The 20,386-nt window shown below is 43.7% G+C and overlaps 1 protein-coding gene across 4 annotated transcripts in view; it reads right to left on the reverse strand.

Annotated features, from left to right (window-relative positions):
- Window positions 1-2,089: 2,089 nt before the first annotated feature.
- The window catches only part of LOC139532829 (protocadherin-9), a 527,131-nt gene continuing 508,834 nt past the window's right edge, over window positions 2,090-20,386 (reverse strand). For 2 of the 4 annotated variants that reach the window (XM_071330933.1, XM_071330932.1), the window contains exon 5: window positions 2,090-5,052. In XM_071330933.1, coding sequence (XP_071187034.1) covers window positions 4,682-5,052 — 371 coding nt within the window. In that variant the 3' untranslated portion in view covers window positions 2,090-4,681. Of the gene's footprint in view, window positions 5,053-5,078; window positions 5,521-20,386 lie in introns of those variants that run through there. The other 2 variants (XM_071330935.1, XM_071330934.1) reach the window with 1 other exon arrangement.

Below are 20,386 nucleotides of genomic sequence, written 5' to 3' on the forward strand. Positions count from 1 at the left end.
AGAGAGAGAGAGAGAAAACAAAGAGAGCAGAGAGAGAGAAAATCATATTTAGGTTGCCTCCAGCCTCCAGCGACGGCCTCCAGTCCAGAGCCTCTGGCGACGTCCTCCAGAGCCAGAGGTGGAGCGGGGTCTACGTCCCTCACCGGAGCCTCCGCCGTGAATAGATGCCCACCCGGACCCTCCCCTTTAGAGTCAGGTTTTGCGGCCAGAGTCCGCACCTTTGGGGGGGGGGTACTGTCACGCCCTGGTCATAGAGAGGTTTTTATTCTCTATTTTGGTTAGGCCAGGGTATGACTAGGTTGGGCATTCTAGTTTCTTTATTTCTATGTTTTCAATTTCTTTGTGTTTGGCTTAGTATGGTTCTCAATCAGAGGCAGCTGTCTGCCGTTGTCTCTGATTGGGAATCATACTTAGGCAGCCTTTTTTTTCTTTGGTGTTTGTGGGTAGTTGACTTTGTTAGTGGCACTATAGCCCTAGTAAGCTTCACGGTTGTTTCTTTGTTTCTTATTTTGTTGGCGACATTTACAATGATAAACTAAAATGTACGCTTACCACGCTGCGCCTTGGTCTCCTTTCGACGACGGCCGTGGCAATATTTGGGGCGATAGGTAGCCTAGTGGTTAGAGTGTAGAGGTGTCAGGTTGCCTAGTGGTTAGAGTGTAGAGGTGTCAGGTCGCCTAGTGGTTAGAGTGTAGAGGAGGCAGGTAGTCTAGTGGTTAGAGTGTAGAGGTGGCAGGTAGCCTAGTGGTTAGAGTGTAGAGGTGGCAGGTAGCCTAGTGGTTAGAGGAGGCAGGTAGCCTAGTGGTTAGAGCATTGGGCCAGTAACTGAAAGGTTGTTAGATTGAATCCCCGAGCTGACAAGGTAAAAATCTGTCGTTCTGCCCCTGAACAAGGCAGTTAACCCACTGTTCCTATGCACATTGTGGCCTGCTGGAGGTCATTTTGCAGGGCTCAGGCAGTGCTCCACCTTGCACAAAGGCGGAGGTAGCGGTCCTGCTGCTGGGTTGTTGCCCTCCTACGGCCTCCTCCACGTCTCCTGATGTACTGGCCTGTCTCCTGGTAGCGCCTCCATGCTCTGGACACTACGCTGACAGACACAGCAAACCTTCTTGCCACAGCTCGCATTGATGTGCCATCCTGGATGAGCTGCACTACGTGAGCCACTTGTGTGGGTTGTAGACTCCGTCTCATGCTACCACTAGAGTGAGAGCACCGCCAGCATTCAAAAGTGACCAAAACATCAGCCAGGAAGCATAGGAACTGAGAAGTGGTCTGTGGTCACCACCTGCAGAATCAGTCCTTTATTGGGGGTGTCTTGCTAATTGCCTATAATTTCCACCTTTTGTCTATTCCATTTGCACAACAGCATGTGAAATTTATTGTCAATCAGTGTTTCTTCCTAAGTGGACAGTTTGATTTCACAGAAGTGTGATTGACTTGGAGTTACATTCTGTTGTTTAAGTGTTCCCTTTATTTTTTTGAGCAGTGTATATATACATTGCCTAGGAACAGCAGATTAAACGAAAGGGGTCTTTGAAACAAATTTAGATGGCAATACAATACAGTGTCATCTCTAGTAATGTCTGCTCTTACATGTACAGCACAGCCTGAGAGGCTCACAGAGATCCACAATACTCCATAAATTATGCAGTTTTCAACTCATTACTTATTGTATTCCCTAAAAGTATTAGTTTGAACATAAACATACTGTAATTTAAGCTTTAAAACTGCAAAAACAAATATCTGCCTCATGTGAAGATGTGCAGAAATGCAGGAAATTATCTTGAAAACTGAAGAAAAAAATAAGATCTTCGACGCCGAAGAGGAAGAGGAGGCTTTTAAAATGTTCTTTCCCAGGGCCTGAGACTTGGTTAGTCTGGCCATGTGATGCAGCAGTCATAGTAAAACTATACTGTAATATACTAATTGTATACTACTATACTAAACTACTGTACTAAACTATATACCTGTATGAGATGTGATAAAACAGCAAACACACGACAAAACATGTACATCGTGAACACACTGGACCGTCTAGTTTCCCCACGAAGTGATCAATATATCTTACAGAATCAATAAGTAGTCAATGTGCACATATTGAAAACATTTATTGCAGTAGCTGTATACCTGTAGAGTAACACGGGTTAACTGGTTCAATATCTATGATGCCAAACACCCCCCGCCCCCACCCCCACACAACTCACTGACAACAAACATACTGTGCTAAGCAAGCCACTCCACCCAACCCGATACACGTTGTTATATTGTGACAGAAAACATGGAGATGCTATACAAAATTAAATGTCTTCATCCTTAATATACAAATTCACTATATTTCTCTCTCTCTCTCTCTTTCTTTTCAAACAGAATGAAAATGATGATACAAAATATATTTGTTTTAAAGCTATAAATCTATTTGTTTTAGCATGCTATTCCGTTTTGAGTCAATCTCCTGCCGTGCTGTTGAACCTTGACCTCTTGACTGGAGGGAGAAAACAATGGAAAACGATGACGTCGTTGTTGTGTTTGAATTATCTTATGCACATGCCTGTCTTGTGTGATACAGATATTATTGTGTTTAACAGTGACATTTTGTTGTCTTATATATACATGTATATATATTTTTTTTTCATTGGTTTAAGATTATATCGTATATTTTTTTCATACATCGCCAAAACATTCATTCGTAAGGAATTTACAGCTGGAATCCTTTTAATGGTGAAACTGCCACATCCGTGTGGGAGATTACAACAACACAAACGATACTGCAAACAACGTACACTGCCCCGCCCGCCCTCAGACATCAATGCATATTTTCTAGTCATTTAAATAATAAATAAGTACAATGCTTGGTATAACGTTATGAAGGCACAGTACACAAAGTGGTCGTATATGGACAACGATAATGTATTTAGGTTGTAGTACTACTATTCAATTGTACTCAACTAATCACAATTTCAATCAAATGTTGTACAATAATGAGTCAAAGGTAGATAAAACACATAGCCATTTACAAATATATTGCTGTTGAATAGTAACATTAGTTTTTAAAATATTTTTTATGATTTTATTTTTTTTTATGCGGAAAAGATTACAAGCTTTTTTGTTTCCCGTAATGTAAAAATCAAGCGTTATATACGTCAATGATACAAAATTTATTTTGAAAAAATATGTTTGCCATAGTAGTTGAATGAAAGGAAATCGGACTTTGGGTCAACATTGTGCATCATTTTGTAACGGTTGAATATGTGTTTTCCATAATATCCCCAACAGAACAGCACCGTAATATGAGTATGTGAATTTTTCTTTTACATTTTCAATATGCCCCCCCCCCCTTTCTTTTAACAAAAAGATTGAAACCCAAAATGTATAGGACACACCCTAAATGGTACACTGCTCCCTATATAGTACACTTCCTGGTCAGAAGTAACACTGTATAGGTGATAGGATGCCATTGGAAACCATATTGTGATGTCATAAGGGACAGCCACGATCAACGTTCTAGATCCCTGTGATGTCATAATGGGCCGCCACGATCCGTTCCAGATCCATGTGATGTCATAATGGGCAGCCACGATCGCCGTTCCAGATCCATGTGATGTCATAATGGGCAGCCACGATCGCCGTTCCAGATCCATGTGATGTCATAATGGGCCGCCACGATCGCCGTTCCAGATCCATGTGATGTCATAATGGGCCGCCACGATCGCCGTTCCAGATCCCTGTGATGTCATAATGGGCCGCCACGATCGACGTTCTAGATCCCTGTGATGTCATAATGGGCCGCCACGATCGTCTTTCCAGATCCATGTGATGTCATAATGGGCCGCCACGATCGCCGTTCTAGATCCATGGCAGTATTACATCAACTGGGTTAGTATCACATGTCCTATTTACAAAACACATAGACTATTGACAGACTAGACAAGTGTCCACTAACAGTGTTATCCATCAGAACGACGCAAGCCTTCCTATACTGGAATTGTGGGGTGGGTTTTTACGTCCCAAATTGCACCCTATTCCCCTATGTAGTGCACAACTTTGACCAACGCCCTAGGACCCTGGTTAAAAGTAGTGCACTAAATAGGTAATAGGGTACCATTTTGGACGTATCCTGTAACTCCGTTTTTCTTTGATTGTGTAGATTAATATAGTCTCAAACAACTCAATAACAACCACGTCACAATATTGGAATATATTGGTCAGCCATAATATTGTTGATCATTTTTTTTCTTCTGTTGAGTATATGAATTCCTGTTCAGGTATTCTTCCATTTTTCCAGTTGGCCTGGATCGTATTCTTCCATTTTTCCCAGGTGGATTCGACCCCCTTTATTCCTGCCATCAGAGGGATAAGGAAATGTTTAATTTATGGGGCGGGGGTTTGTCCATCAAAAGGGAATCCCAAGAGACTTTCTCTTGCGTCATCCATCCATCCGTCCATCCATCCATCCGTCCATCCATCCATCGCCAAAAGTTGAATTGTAGAGTACACTGCATCAGTACTAGTCTAGTGACCTACGTAGTACATGTAACTATCACATAGCACAAGCATTGACTTAAATCAAATAGTACTAACAAGAAAAAAAGAAAAACAACTCTTGAAACTTGCGTCATCTGTCCTGTTCAGATTATCCAATCGCAGCCCTGTTTAAATTGGCTGCCTCCAATCAGAGCTCCTTTTAAAGCTGGTGTTCATTCGGAGAGTCTGGACCAGTGGTTGGCTGGTAAGATTTCAAACTAGCCAATGGGATGTCAGCCATGTGGTCACTGCTGCTGAAGTGTCCCTCCCCGCTGCCAAATTGCTTCTTGTCACAAAACTGGTCCCGCCCACTATCGGTCTTCCAGGTCCGGGTCAAAGTAGTATGGCCGTTGAGCAGTTTCTCTTTGGCCCACTCTTTCTGGGTGGCGAAGTTGGAAACTGGAGACTTGGGCTGGCTGTAGGAGCCGAGGGTCGGGGGCATCCAGCAGTTGTCAGAGTGGCCAAGCACCAAACACTCCTGGGTACACATCTCTGTAGCTTCCACTAGGCCTCTGGGTCCCAGGGGGCCATCTAGAGAGACAGAGAGAGAAGAAGAACAGGACACTCCATGTTAGTGTCACATCTCTGTAGCTTCCACTGGGCCTCTGGGTCCCAGGGGGCCATCTAGAGAGACAGAGAGAGAAGAAGAACAGGACACTCCATGTTAGTGTCACATCTCTGTAGCTTCCACTAGGCCTCTGGGTCCCAGGGGGCCATCTAGAGAGACAGAGAGAGAGGAAGAAGAACAGGACACTCCATGTTAGTGTCACATCTCTGTAGCTTCCACTAGGCCTCTGGGTCCCAGGGGGCCATCTAGAGAGACAGAGAGAGAAGAAGAACAGGACACTCCATGTTAGTGTCACATCTCTGTAGCTTCCACTAGGCCTCTGGGTCCCAGGGGGCCATCTAGAGAGACAGAGAGAGAAGAAGAACAGGACACTCCATGTTAGTGTCACATCTCTGTAGCTTCCACTAGGCCTCTGGGTCCCAGGGGGCCATCTAAAGAGACAGAGAGAGAAGAAGAAGAACAGGACACTCCATGTTAGTGTCACATCTCTGTAGCTTCCACTAGGTCCTCTGGGTCCCAGGGGGCTATCTAGAGAGACAGAGAGAGAAGAAGAAGAACAGGACACTCCATGTTAGTGTCACATCTCTGTAGCTTCCACTGGGCCTCTGGGTCCCAGGGGGCCATCTAGAGAGACAGAGAGAGAAGAAGAACAGGACACTCCACGTTAATGTCACATCTCTGTAGCTTCCACTAGGTCCTCTGGGTCCAGAACCAGAACAATACTACTACAGAGATATAACAAGATACTACTGTTAGTACTACAGAGACATAACAATGTAATACTGATAGTACTACAGAGATATAACAAGGTTATACTGTTAGTACTACAGAGATATAACAAGATACTACTGATAGTACTACATATACATAACAAGATACTACTGATAGTACTACAGAGATATAACAAGGTTATACTGATAGTACTACAGAGACATAACAAGATACTACTGATAGTACTACAGAGACATAACAAGATACTACTGATAGTACTACATATACATAACAAGATACTACTGATAGTACTACAGAGATATAACAAGGTTATACTGTTAGTACTACAGAGATATAACAAGATAATACTGATAGTACTACAGAGATATAACAAGATACTACTGATAGTACTACATATACATAACAAGATACTACTGATAGTACTACAGATATATAACAATATACTACTGTTAGTACTACATATACATAACAAGATACTACTGATAGTACTACAGATATATAACAAGATACTACTGATAGTACTACAGATATATAACAATATACTACTGTTAGTACTACATAGATATAACAATATACAACTGATAGTACTACAGAGATATAACAAGATACTACTGTTAGTACTACAGAGATATAACAAGATAATACTGATAGTACTACAGAGATATAACAAGATAATACTGTTAGTACTACAGCGATATAACAAGATAATACTGATATATACTACTGTTAGTACTACAGACACATAAAAAGATAATACTGATTGTACTACATAGGTATAACAAGATACTACTGTTAGTACTACAGCGATATAACAAGATACTACTGATAGTACTACAGACACATAAAAAGATAATACTGATTGTACTACATAGGTATAACAAGATACTACTGTTAGTACTACAGCGATATAACAAGATACTACTGATAGTACTACAGAGATATAACAAGGTAATATTGTTATTGCTATACAGGTGCTATACAGTGACCGTAACTAAAGACATAATTAATAGAACATCTATATTTTAGTATTGTAAACAAAGTTAAATAAAACATGTTGTGTCATTGTGGAACTACTACAACCATCTCCATCTGTCACATGATTACTGTCCTTCAGGGTGGGAGACATGATTACTGTCCTTCAGGGTGGGAGACATGATTACTGTCCTTCAGGGTGGGAGACATGATTACTGTCCTTCAGGGTGGGAGACATGATTACTGTCCTTCAGGGTGGGAGACATGATTACTGTCCTTCAGGGTGGGAGACATGATTACTGTCCTTCAGGGTGGGAGACATGATTACTGTCCTTCAGGGTGGGAGACACCCTCTTGAAATCTTAAACGTTTTCTGATCCACTCAACTCATAAAAACACTTTTGGATCAAATCTACATTTTTAGCTCCCACATAAACCCTAATTGTGTAAAACGCGGCACGACTCCATCAGAGGTAGTTGTTGCCAACCTCATATATAATTCATGCCGAAGGCCTTGTGAGCCAAGTGTTCATTTATGTTCCTCAAAAAAACAAAGAGCAGCTTCTGAAGACCAGGCACATTGCTTATTAATTAACTAGCAAAGACTTGTTATAAAGTCAATATTTTAAAAAAGGTTGTGAACTGTTCCTTAGTCAGTTTAGCTTCAGTTTCATGTTGAGAAGGTGGGAGAAACGACAAGTGGAACAAAGGGAAAGGAGGTAACAACGCAGGGCTTTGCTCAACAGGCGAGAAATATGTGACACGGACAGATAATCAACTGCTTCTTCACTGAAACTCGACCACAACAGCCATATGTGACACGGACAGATAATCAACTGCTTCTTCACTGAAACTCGACCCACAACAGCCATATGTGAGACGGACAGATAATCAACTGCTTCTTCACTGAAACTCGACCACAACAGTCATATGTGAGACGGACAGATAATCAACTGCTTCTTCACTGAAACTCGACCCACAACAGTCATATGTGAGACGGACAGATAATCAACTGCTTCTTCACTGAAACTCGACCCACAACAGACACTACCAACAAAAAACAGTAGAACAGAGAATATACCATTCCCTTTGGAATACTAAAAATGTTAAAGATAATTAGAAATTCTGCCAATAGAAATTATGGTTCTTTTGGATGCCAAAATAAAGACCTGAAATATACATGTCATGTTAAAAACAAACAAGCCATTTCAGCCATAAATGGAAGAGGTTTTCTAAATGCCATGTCTGGCATCAGTACAGAAGGTATTGTCTTCACTTAGTTCAGAATAATCCTTGAGACAGATGCCACACGACTTGGCAGGAGGACAAAAAATGAATAAATGATCTTGTTGGGACAGAGAAAGACTAAACGATTCCACTAACTTTGGTTGGACAGAATAAGGAACATAGTGGAGATACAAACTAGAATCGACAGCATCCTGATATCGCCGTTACCCTTATAAAGATGGTAAATGTAGCCTCTGTCTCAAATGGTTCCCTATTCCTTATTATAGTGCGCTTTGGTCAAAAGTAGTGCACTACATAGGGAATAGGGTTCTATAGGGCTCTGGTCTAAAGTAGGGCACTATATATAGGGAATAGGGTTCTATAGGGCTCTGATCTAAAGTAGTGCACTATGTAGGGAATAGGGTTCTATAGAGTTCTGGTGAAAAGTAGTGCACTATATAGGGAATAGGGTTCTATAGGGCTCTGGTCAAAAGTAGTGCACTATGTAGGGAATAGGGTTCTATAGGGCCCCTGGTCTAAAGTAGTGCACTATATAGGGAATAGGGTGCCATTCGGGACTCAGGCAATATTTACTGAGGGTTGGGCAAATCCCTTCAACGTTGGTATGAATAATTCGGGAGACAGGCGTAGGAATGCGTAATAGGGGGGGGTTTTATTACCCAAATTACAGCGTGCCGTGAAAAGGAACGGGGACGAAGACCAAACAAGCACGTAAACACAAAAACACAGGGTTGAAACCCAAACAAAAGAGCGAGCAGTACATCGAGTAAATAACACAAACCCGCACGATGATTATCACACGGGACCAGACCCGTAATCATCTGCGCAATCCACAAGTGGCACGAAAGCCCAAAACAACAAGGCAAATGTACTCACACGACCAACGGACATCGTAAACACTAATCGGCAGCCCAAGTCTGAACCAAAGGGCACATTTATACAAATACAATCAGTGGGAATGGGGACCAGGTGTGCGCAATGTCACAGTTTCCGGAAGGATCCATGACACTTATTGCCTACCAAAGATACACAGTTTCTTGGCATTCAAACCTCATTCAACTTCATTGTCAATATGCTGTATAAGGGGTAGCTCCATCATTTATTTCAGGAACTACAGCCTAAAAACTCACTAGACAATTTTCCAGACCTTCGCTCCAGTACCTAACACTGCTTCCCTCCTCTCTACTGCACTATACATTACGTTGTAATGTTCAGCAGTTTCCTTGGATTTCTACCTCTGCTACCTCACACATATAATCCTCCTAATAGACGACCCCTTTGATGGTCCATGGAGCCCCAACCCTCAGCACAGACACACCATCCGTCCCTCAGCCCAGACATGTGATCCATCCCTCAGCCCAGACATGTGATCCATCCCGCAGTCCAGACAGATCATCCAACCCTCAGTCCAGACAGATCATCCATTCCTCAGTCCAGACACATCATCCATCCCGCAGTCCAGACAGATCATCCATCCCTCAGTCCAGACACATCATCCATCCCTCAGCACAGACACATAATCCATCCCGCAGTCCAGACAGATCATCCATCCCTCAGTCCAGACACATCATCCATCCCTCAGTCCAGACACATCATCCATCCCTCAGCACAGACACATCATCCATTCCTCAGTCCAGACACATCATCCATCCCTCAGTCCAGACACATCATCCATCCCTCAGCACAGACACATCATCCATTCCTCAGTCCAGACACATCATCCATTCCTCAGTCCAGACACATCATCCATTCCTCAGTCCAGACACATCATCCATCCCTCAGTCCAGACAGAACATCCATTCCTCAGTCCAGACACATCATCCATTCCGCAGTCCAGACAGATCATCCATCCCTCAGTCCAGACACATCATCCATCCCTCATTCCAGACACATCATCCATTCCTCAGTCCAGACAGATCATCCATTCCTCAGTCCAGACACATCATCCATTCCTCAGTCCAGACACATCATCCATCTCTCGGTCCAGACACATCATCCATTCCTCAGTCCAGACACATCATCCATTCCTCAGTCCAGACACATCATCCATCCCTCAGTCCAGACAGAACATCCATCCCTCAGTCCAGACACATCATCCATTCCTCAGTCCAGACACATCATCCGTCCCTCAGTCCAGACACATCATCCATTCCTCAGTCCAGACACATCATCCATCCCTCAGTCCAGACAGATCATCCATCCCTCAGTCCAGACACATCATCCATTCCTCAGTCCAGACACATCATCCATTCCTCAGTCCAGACACATCATCCGTCCCTCAGTCCAGACAGATCATCCATCCCTCAGTCCAGACACATCATCCATTCCTCAGTCCAGACACATCATCCATTCCTCAGTCCAGACACATCATCCGTCCCTCAGTCCAGACACATCATCCATTCCTCAGTCCAGACACATCATCCATTCCTCAGTCCAGACACATCATCCATTCCTCAGTCCAGACACATCATCCGTCCCTCAGTCCAGACACATCATCCATTCCTCAGTCCAGACACATCATCCATCCCTCAGTCCAGACACATCATCCATCCCTCAGTCCAGACAGGTGATCCAATGACAGCCATCCATGTCCACTGAACTACAGCCCAATGAACCACTACAGCCCAATCAACCACTACACAGATTGTTTAAAAACACGTGTGGTTGTGTTGTTTTACATGTACATGTCTGGGTCTGTGTGAATATATCAGATGAGACAACGATGGTGTTTAAAACATCTTTGGGATAGGGGGCAGTATTCGGAAGTTCTGATGACTGAGGTGCCCAAAGTAAACTGCCTGTTGCTCAGGCCCAGAAGCTAGGATATGAATATTGGATAGAAAACACTCTGGAGTTTCTATAACTGTTAAAATAATGTATGTGAGTATAACAGAACTGATATGGCAGGTGAAAACCCGAGGAGAATCCAATCAGATTTTTTTTTTTTAGGTCACAGCCCATTCAAATCCTTGTTTATGGGAGATTCAAAGGAATACCTCCCAGATTGCAGTTCCTAGGGCTTCCACTAGATGTCAACAGTACTTAGAAAGGGTTTCAGGCTTGTGTTTTGGAAAATGAGCTAGAACTTGTAGTTTTTCTAGGTGGCTCTCATTTTGACTGTAGTGTTGTTGTGCTCATGGATGAGGGCGCCCACCTCGTTATTTATCTCCGGTATTGAACACACTGTTCTCTGTCTTAAATTGTATCATTTATTTACATATTAGGGTGTCTGACGATTGATTAGAAACGTTGTTTGACTTGTTTGGACGAAGTTTATTGGTAACTTTTGGGATTCCTTTGTCTGCATGTTGAACGAGGGGAACAGGTGGATTACTGAATCAAGCGTGCCAACTAAACTAACTATTTTGGGACATAAAGAAGGACTTTATCGAACAAAATTACCATTTGTTATGTAGCTGGGACCCTTGTGATTGCAAACAGAGGAAGATCTTCAAAGGTAAGTGATTTATTTTATCGCTATTTCTGACTTTCATGATGCCTCTGCTGGTTCGGAAAATGTTTTTAATGCTTTTGTACGTGGGGCGCTGTCCTCAGATAATCGCCTTTGTATGCTTTCACCGTAAAGCTTTTTTGAAATCTGACAAATCGGCTGGATTAAAAAATGAACTACTGACTTTCAGTATGCATATAGAGAAGGGCTCTCACCTTGTACTGCACTGACTTAGATGAATGATGATTGGTTAAAAGAAATGGATAATAAGATGATAGTGGGAGCTGTATTGTTAGATTTCCGTATTGATGTTATTGATCATACATTGTTACTGAAGAAACTCACTTGCTGTGGCTTTACATCACCATTGAGATATTTATCCAAAGAACCCAGAGAATGTTCGTCAATGGAAGCTTCTCTAACATCAGATACGTACAGTACGGTGTCCCTCAGGGCAGATGCCTTGGGCCACTACTCTTCTCGTTTTTATTTTTATTTTTTACAAATGACACTGTGCTTCCAAGTTCCTATAGTACCAAGTAACTGTCACATGACAACCAGTGGACCTTTTTCCTTCAAATGTCCACCACCTTGACAACACTCAGCTTAGCTGTTTGAGTTCTCATTTAACCCGTTTAATACTGTATGCTATCATCAGTCACCCTTCGGAACCACATATCACCACTAGTTATAACAAATAACAGTACATTTACAAAGCCTGCCAGCCATGCTGCTCTTTCCATCAAACCTCATAGGACTACCAATAATAAACATTAATGTAATTCCATACAAAATAATACCTCCTCCTTGCATTTTCAAGTCATCTTCCATCCCTCTCTCTCCTCTTCTTCTCTCCCTCTTCTTCTTCTCTCTCTGCTCTTCTTCTCTCTCTCCTCTTTGCTCCCTTCTTCTCTACTCCTCCTCTTCTCTCTCTCCCTCCTCTTCTTCTCTCCCTCCTCTTCTTCTCTCCCTCCTCTTTGCTCCCTTCTTCTCTAGCCTCCTCTTCTTCTCTCCCTCCTCTTCTTCTCTCCCTCCTCTTCTTCTCTCCCTCCTCTTTGCTCCATTCTTCTCTCACTCCTCTTCTTCTCTAGCCTCCTCTTCTTCTCTAGCCTCCTCTTCTTTTCTCACTCCTCTTCTTCTCTAGCCTCCTCTAGCTTCTCAACCAAATTTGATTACTGTCTTTTATCATGAAGGATACAACAATTGGAAGCCCTTGTCTGTGAGACATCAGCTTGGAAGAATTGAAGGAAATAATGCAGAAGCAGCTGTGGAACCCTTCATGGTCATTCATGCCGAGGACAGCGTGAATTGATGTCGTTGTGCCAGTCTTTTGTGTCTTAATAACAACATGTCGCCTTGCTCCATCAAAGCCCTGGGAGCCCTGGCATTAAACATTGTGATTCCAGACCCTTTAAACCATCCAAAATCATTTTCCATGTCCAGATTGTTATGGGGCCATAGAAAGGACTGAAATAAGATGACGGGAGTCACAATGGGAGTCACTCATCTCCCCTCCTCTCCTCTCCTCTGTTCTCCTCTCCCCCTTCCCCTCCTCTCTCCTCACTCCCCTTCCCTCCTGTCTCTCCTTTTCCTCCACTCTCCCCTCTCCTCCACTCCGTGTAGGGTAGGAGTCCGTCCCAATAACTCTAGATAATGAGCTCGTGAGGAGCCTGGCAGAGCGACACATTATCATGGTGACATGAGGAATAGTATGAGGGGAAGGAGGAGGAGAGGGGACGGGGCGATTAGAGATGGTGCCAGGGTGACAGGAAGATTAATTTCCTAAAATGAGATTGGAGAGAGAGAAAGACAGGAGCGAGCTGAGGAGTGTGTGAAGTAAGTGGCAGACTGGAGCTTGGAATAGCAGACTGGGAATGGGAATGGAAGTGAGAATGGTAGTGGGAGTGGGAGTGGAAGTGAGAGTGGGAATGGGAGTGGGAATTGGAGTGGGAATGGGAGTGAGAATGGTAGTGGGAGTGGGAGTGGGAGTGGGAGTCAGATGGGAGTGAGAATGGTAGTGGGAGTCAGAGTGGGAGTGGGAGTGGGAGTGGGAGTGGGAGTGGGAGTGGGAGTGGGAGTGGGAGTGGGAATGGGAGTGGGAATGGTAGTGGGAGTGGGAGTGGGAGTGGGAATGGTGGTAGTGGGAATGGGAATGGGAATGGTAGGGAGTGGGAGTGGGAGTGGGAGTGGGAGTGGGAATGGGAGTGGGAGTGGGAATGGGAATGGGAATGGTAGTGGGAGTGGGAGTGGGAGTGGGAGTGGGAATGGGAGTGGGAGTGGGAATGGGAGTGGGAAGTGTACATGGTAGTGGAAGTGGGAATGGGAATGGTAGTGGGAATGGTAGTGGTATTGGGAATGGGAGTGGGAATGGTAGTAGTAGTGGGAATGGTAGTAGTAGTGGGAATGGGAATGGGGATGGAAGTAGGAGTGGGAATGGTAGTGGAAATGGGAATGGGAGTGGCAGTGGGAATGGGAATGGGAGTGGGGGTGGGAATGGGAATGGGAATGGGAGTGGGAATGGGAGTGGAAGTGTGTGTGTAAATGGGAATAAGGATGGGAATTAGAATAGGGATGTATGTGGGAGTGGGATTATTACTATATATTGATGTTTCATGTATAGATACTATCTTTGTAAATAAGGATAATACCATGTATTCTTATATTTGGTACCGTCTTACATGACGTTAGTGTGTACTAGCTGTTTTCGCCGGCACAACTGGATAGTACGTTGGTATGTGGGCTAACCTACATAACAGGACTATGTAGCCTGACAATAATGTAATTAGAGAAATGGAATCTATCTATTTGTTATGGAATGTCAGTTGAGTTGACTCAAACAAAAAAAATCACAGGACAGATTGAAGGATACACTTCCTGCTTTTATTTCCTGTTTCGCTCCTATTGGGTACACCCGCAATGGCTGCCGGTCCACCCATTAAGCCACTATTGAACGGGGAGGACAAATCGCTAGATTGTATTTCTATGTAAATGTACTACGTCACGACACAGATATAAGACCAACTTAGTGGTAGGTGTTGTCTTTCTTCTATATAAATACAAGTCTGTTACCATAACAACTGTTTCCTCACCAAACGGTCATCAAGTCCTGTTTCCTTAGGATGTTTCCTAAATGACACCCTAGTCCCTATGTAGTGTACTATAGCGCCCTCTGGTCCTAAGTAGTGCACTATATAGGGAATAGGGTGCCATAGGGCTCTGGTCTAAAGTAGTGCACTATATATAGGGAATAGGGTTCTATAGGGCTCTGGTCTAAAGTAGTGCACTATATAGGGAATAGGGTGTCATAGGGCTCTGGTCCAAAGTAGTGCACTACGTAGGGAATAGGGTGTCATAGGGCTCTGGTCTAAAGTAGTGCACTACGTAGGGAATAGGGTGTCATAGGGCTCTGGTCCAAAGTAGTGCACTATATAGGGAATAGGGTGCCATAGGGCTCTGGTCTAAAGTAGTGCACTACGTAGGGAATAGGGTGCCATTTGAGCTTCAGAAGGAGCCTCTCAGTTTTGTCCATTAATCAGATGTAAATTGAGCGTTTCTATTCCTCCGGTGTAATAGCCTCTCCATTACCATGTAGATTGGAGGAGAGTCACATGGGAGAGCCAATCAGAATCTCCACATGGGCACGGGACAATTTCCACACTTCATCTCCGGGCTATAGCTACCTGCTGTCAAGGTGCTTCCACCCAAAACAAGGGCCTGATTGAGGCATCATCTGTGTCCCAAAACTGCAACCCTAGATCCATCCTATGGGCCTCTGGTCCACAGTAGTGCACTACGTAGGGAATAGACTGCAATTTGTGACAAAGCCAAGGTGTGATTGAGACATCACATCAGAGGAACACATGTAATCTGGGCTCATTGTCTGCATCAAACTACACCCTTTTCCCCATTTTGTGCACTACATTAGACCAGGGTAGTATAGGGTAGCAGGGTAGTAGTGGACTATATAGGGTCCAATAGAGGATATATATTGGATGTAGGCCTGATTTAGACAAGGTCAGGTCTAAAGGGAATCATATTGCCAACAGTATATGTGGAACAGGGTCCCATTGAGGATATATATTGGATGTAGGCCTGATTTAGACAAGGCCAGGTCTAAAGGGAGTCATATTGTCAACAGTATATGTGGAACAGGGTCTCATTGAGGATATATATTGGATGTAGGCCTGATTTAGACAAGGCCAGGTCTAAAGGGAGTCATATTGTCAACAGTATATGTGGAACAGGGTCGCATTGAGGACACAGTCTCAGTGTCACGAACGTCGTCAGGGACCGGACCAAGGTGCAGCGTGATGAGTGTACATTTATCTTTATTAAGAATGTCGCCAACAAAACAAGAAACACCAAAAACAAACGTGAAGCTGACTAGGGCTATACAGGCCACTAACAAAGACAACTACCCACAACTAAGGTGGCAAAAACAGGCTGCCTAAGTATGATTCCCAATCAGAGACAACGATAGACAGCTGTCCCTGATTGAGAACCACACTCGGCCAAGACATAGAAACACAAAACATAGAATGCCCACCCCACATCACACCCTGACCTCACCGAATAGAGAAACAAAACGTCTCTCTGAGGTCGGGGCGTGACACTCAGACTCTGAGCCTTAACGAAGTAGAGGTACTGAAGCTTCTCTATAATGTCCAGGACCGTCAAATTAATGGACAGATGTAGGATCTTAATTTGATCAACATTGTCGTTGCAAAAAAAAAAAAAATTGTAGTCTATTCAAGGTTTAAAAAGGCGTCTAAAGTTTGTAATTTCCATTTTAAAATGCCAGACTTTAATTTGCCCCTTAAACTAAAAATGTATCAACCACTTCAAAAATGTCCATATACTGTATCATAATCCAAACTATATTTCATGTTTCCTTTTGCTGCAGGATTTGATTCCAGCTGTGAGAAACTGACACTGCACATGTATATTGTCAACAAATTCAGAAGTGAAACTAAACTCTCTGTAGCAGAGTGAGGATGTCACGATCGTCTTGAGTGGAAGAAGTGGACCAAGGCGCAGCGTGTGGAAAATACATTCTCTTTGTGGAGCGATGGGTAACGACGCTTCGTGGGTGTCAGTTGTTGATGTGTGCAGAGGGTCGCTGGTTCGCGCCCGTGTCGGGGCGAGGGGACGACGTAAAGTTATACTGTTACATTGGTAACTAAGGCCAGGGGTGTGACAGAGGAAAAACAGAATATAGGGCAAAACTCCACAGTCGGACTGGTAAAGGAACAACTCAATCAGAGAGGATTACCACCACGTTTTGTATGGACTGGAAGGCTGCTGTCTGCCTAGAACCAGTGTGTCCTGTTCCATCATCTGGGCAATCTGACATTGACCTCCAGTCACAATGATGAGCACACACACAAACACACACAAAGATACACACACACACACACACACACACAAACACAGATACACAAACACACAAACACAGATACACACACACGCACACGCACACACACACGTACACAGTCACCGATTGACCTCCTGTCTCTCTGATGTCACCTATCAAAGGCTATTGTGTCAAGATGCTGGGGCTAGAGGGAGGAGAGAGAGGTCTACAATATAAATACACACTATACTGGAGCTAAAGGGAGGAGAGAGAGGTCTACATTATAAATACACACTATACTGGGGCTAGAGGGAGGAGAGAGAGGTCTACATTATAAATACACACTATACTGGGGCTAAAGGGAGGAGAGAGAGGTCTACATTATAAATACACACTATACTGGGGCTAGAGGGAGGAGAGAGAGGTCTACAATATAAATACACACTATACTGGGGCTAGAGGGAGGAGAGAGAGGTCTACAATATAAATACACACTATACTGGAGCTAAAGGGAGGAGAGAGAGGTCTACATTATAAATACACACTATACTGGGGCTAGAGGGGGGAGAGAGAGGTCTACAATATAAATACACACTATACTGGGGCTAGAGGGAGGAGAGAGAGGTCTACAATATAAATACACACTATACTGGGGCTAGAGGGAGGAGAGAGAGGTCTACAATATAAATACACACTATACTGGGGCTAGAGGGAGGAGAGAGAGGTCTACAATATAAATACACACTATACTGGGGCTAGAGGGAGGAGAGAGAGGTCTACAATATAAATACACACTATACTGGGGCTAGAGGGAGGAGAGGTCTACAATATAAATACACACTATACTGGGGCTAGAGGGAGGAGAGAGAGGTCTACAATATAAATACACACTATACTGGGACTAGAGGGGAGGAGAGAGAGGTCTACAATATAAATACACACTATACTGGGGCTAGAGGGGAGGAGAGAGAGGTCTACAATATAAATACACACTATACTGGGGTTAGAGGGAGGAGAGAGAGGTCTACAATATAAATACACACTATACTGGGTCTAGAGGGAGGAGAGAGAGGTCTACAATATAAATACACACTATACTGGGTCTAGAGGGAGGAGAGAGAGGTCTACAATATAAATACACACTATACTGGGTCTAGAGGGAGGAGAGAGAGGTCTACAATATAAATACACACTATACTGGGTCTAGAGGGAGGAGAGAGAGGTCTACAATATAAATACACACTATACTGGGGCTAGAGGGAGGAGAGAGAGGTCTACAATATAAATACACACTATACTGGGGCTAGAGGGGAGGAGAGAGAGGTCTACAATATAAATACACACTATACTGGGGCTAGAGGGAGGAGAGGTCTACAATATAAATACACACTATGCTGGGGTTAGAGGGAGGAGAGAGAGGTCTACAATATAAATACACACTATACTGGGGCTAGAGGGGAGGAGAGAGAGGTCTACAATATAAATACACACTATACTGGGTCTAGAGGGAGGAGAGAGAGGTCTACAATATAAATACACACTATACTGGGTCTAGAGGGAGGAGAGAGAGGTCTACAATATAAATACACACTATACTGGGGCTAGAGGGGAGGAGAGAGAGGTCTACAATATAAATACACACTATACTGGGGCTAGAGGGGAGGAGAGAGAGGTCTACAATATAAATACACACTATACTGGGGCTAGAGGGAGGAGAGAGAGGTCTACAATATAAATACACACTATACTGGGGCTAGAGGGAGGAGAGAGAGGCCTACAATATAAATACACACTATACTGGGGCTAGAGGGAGGAGAGAGAGGTCTACAATATAAATACACACTATACTGGGGCTAGAGGGAGGAGAGAGAGGTCTACAATATAAATACACACTATACTGGGGCTAGAGGGAGGAGAGAGAGGTCTACAATATAAATACACACTATACTGGGGCTAGAGGGAGGAGAGAGAGGTCTACAATATAAATACACACTATACTGGGGCTAGAGGGAGGAGAGAGAGGTCTACAATATAAATACACACTATACTGGGGCTAGAGGGAGGAGAGAGAGGTCTACAATATAAATACACACTATACTGGGGCTAGAGGGAGGAGAGAGAGGTCTACAATATAAATACACACTATACTGGGGCTAGAGGGAGGAGAGAGAGGTCTACAATATAAATACACACTATACTGGGACTAGAGGGGAGGAGAGGTCTACAATATAAATACACACTATACTGGGGCTAGAGGGGGGAGAGAGAGGTCTACAATATAAATACACACTATACTGGGGCTAGAGGGGGGAGAGAGAGGTCTACAATATAAATACACACTATACTGGGGCTAGAGGGGGGAGAGAGAGGTCTACAATATAAATACACACTATACTGGGGCTAGAGGGAGGAGAGAGAGGTCTACAATATAAATACACACTATACTGGGGCTAGAGGGGAGGAGAGAGAGGTCTACAATATAAATACACACTATACTGGGGCTAGAGGGAGGAGAGAGAGGTCTACAATATAAATACACACTATACTGGGGCTAGAGGGGAGGAGAGAGAGGTCTACAATATAAATACACACTATACTGGGGCTAGAGGGAGGAGAGAGAGGTCTACAATATAAATACACACTATACTGGGGCTAGAGGGAGGAGAGAGAGGTCTACAATATAAATACACACTATACTGGGGCTAGAGGGAGGAGAGAGAGGTCTACAATATAAACACACACTATACTGGGGCTAGAGGGAGGAGAGAGAGGTCTACAATATAAATACACACTATACTGGGGCTAGAGGGAGGAGAGAGAGGTCTACAATATAAACACACACTATACTGGGGCTAGAGGGAGGAGAGAGAGGTCTACAATATAAATACACACTATACTGGGGCTAGAGGGAGGAGAGAGAGGTCTACAATATAAATACACACTATACTGGGGCTAGAGGGAGGAGAGAGAGGTCTACAATATAAACACACACTATACTGGGGCTAGAGGGAGGAGAGAGAGATCTACAATATAAACACACACTATACTGGGGCTAGAGGGAGGAGAGAGAGGTCTACAATATAAATACACACTATACTGGGTCTAGAGGGAGGAGAGAGAGGTCTACAATATAAATACACACTATACTGGGGCTAGAGGGAGGAGAGAGAGGTCTACAATATAAATACACACTATACTGGGACTAGAGGGGAGGAGAGGTCTACAATATAAATACACACTATACTGGGGCTAGAGGGGGGAGAGAGAGGTCTACAATATAAATACACACTATACTGGGGCTAGAGGGGAGGAGAGAGAGGTCTACAATATAAATACACACTATACTGGGGCTAGAGGGAGGAGAGAGAGGTCTACAATATAAATACACACTATACTGGGGCTAGAAGGGAGGAGAGAGAGGTCTACAATATAAATACACACTATACTGGGGCTAGAGGGAGGAGAGAGAGGTCTACAATATAAATACACACTATACTGGGGCTAGAGGGAGGAGAGAGAGGTCTACAATATAAATACACAC

This window comes from Salvelinus alpinus, chromosome 10 (genome assembly GCF_045679555.1).
Source record: "Salvelinus alpinus chromosome 10, SLU_Salpinus.1, whole genome shotgun sequence".
Classification (NCBI taxonomy): Eukaryota; Metazoa; Chordata; class Actinopteri; order Salmoniformes; family Salmonidae; genus Salvelinus; species Salvelinus alpinus.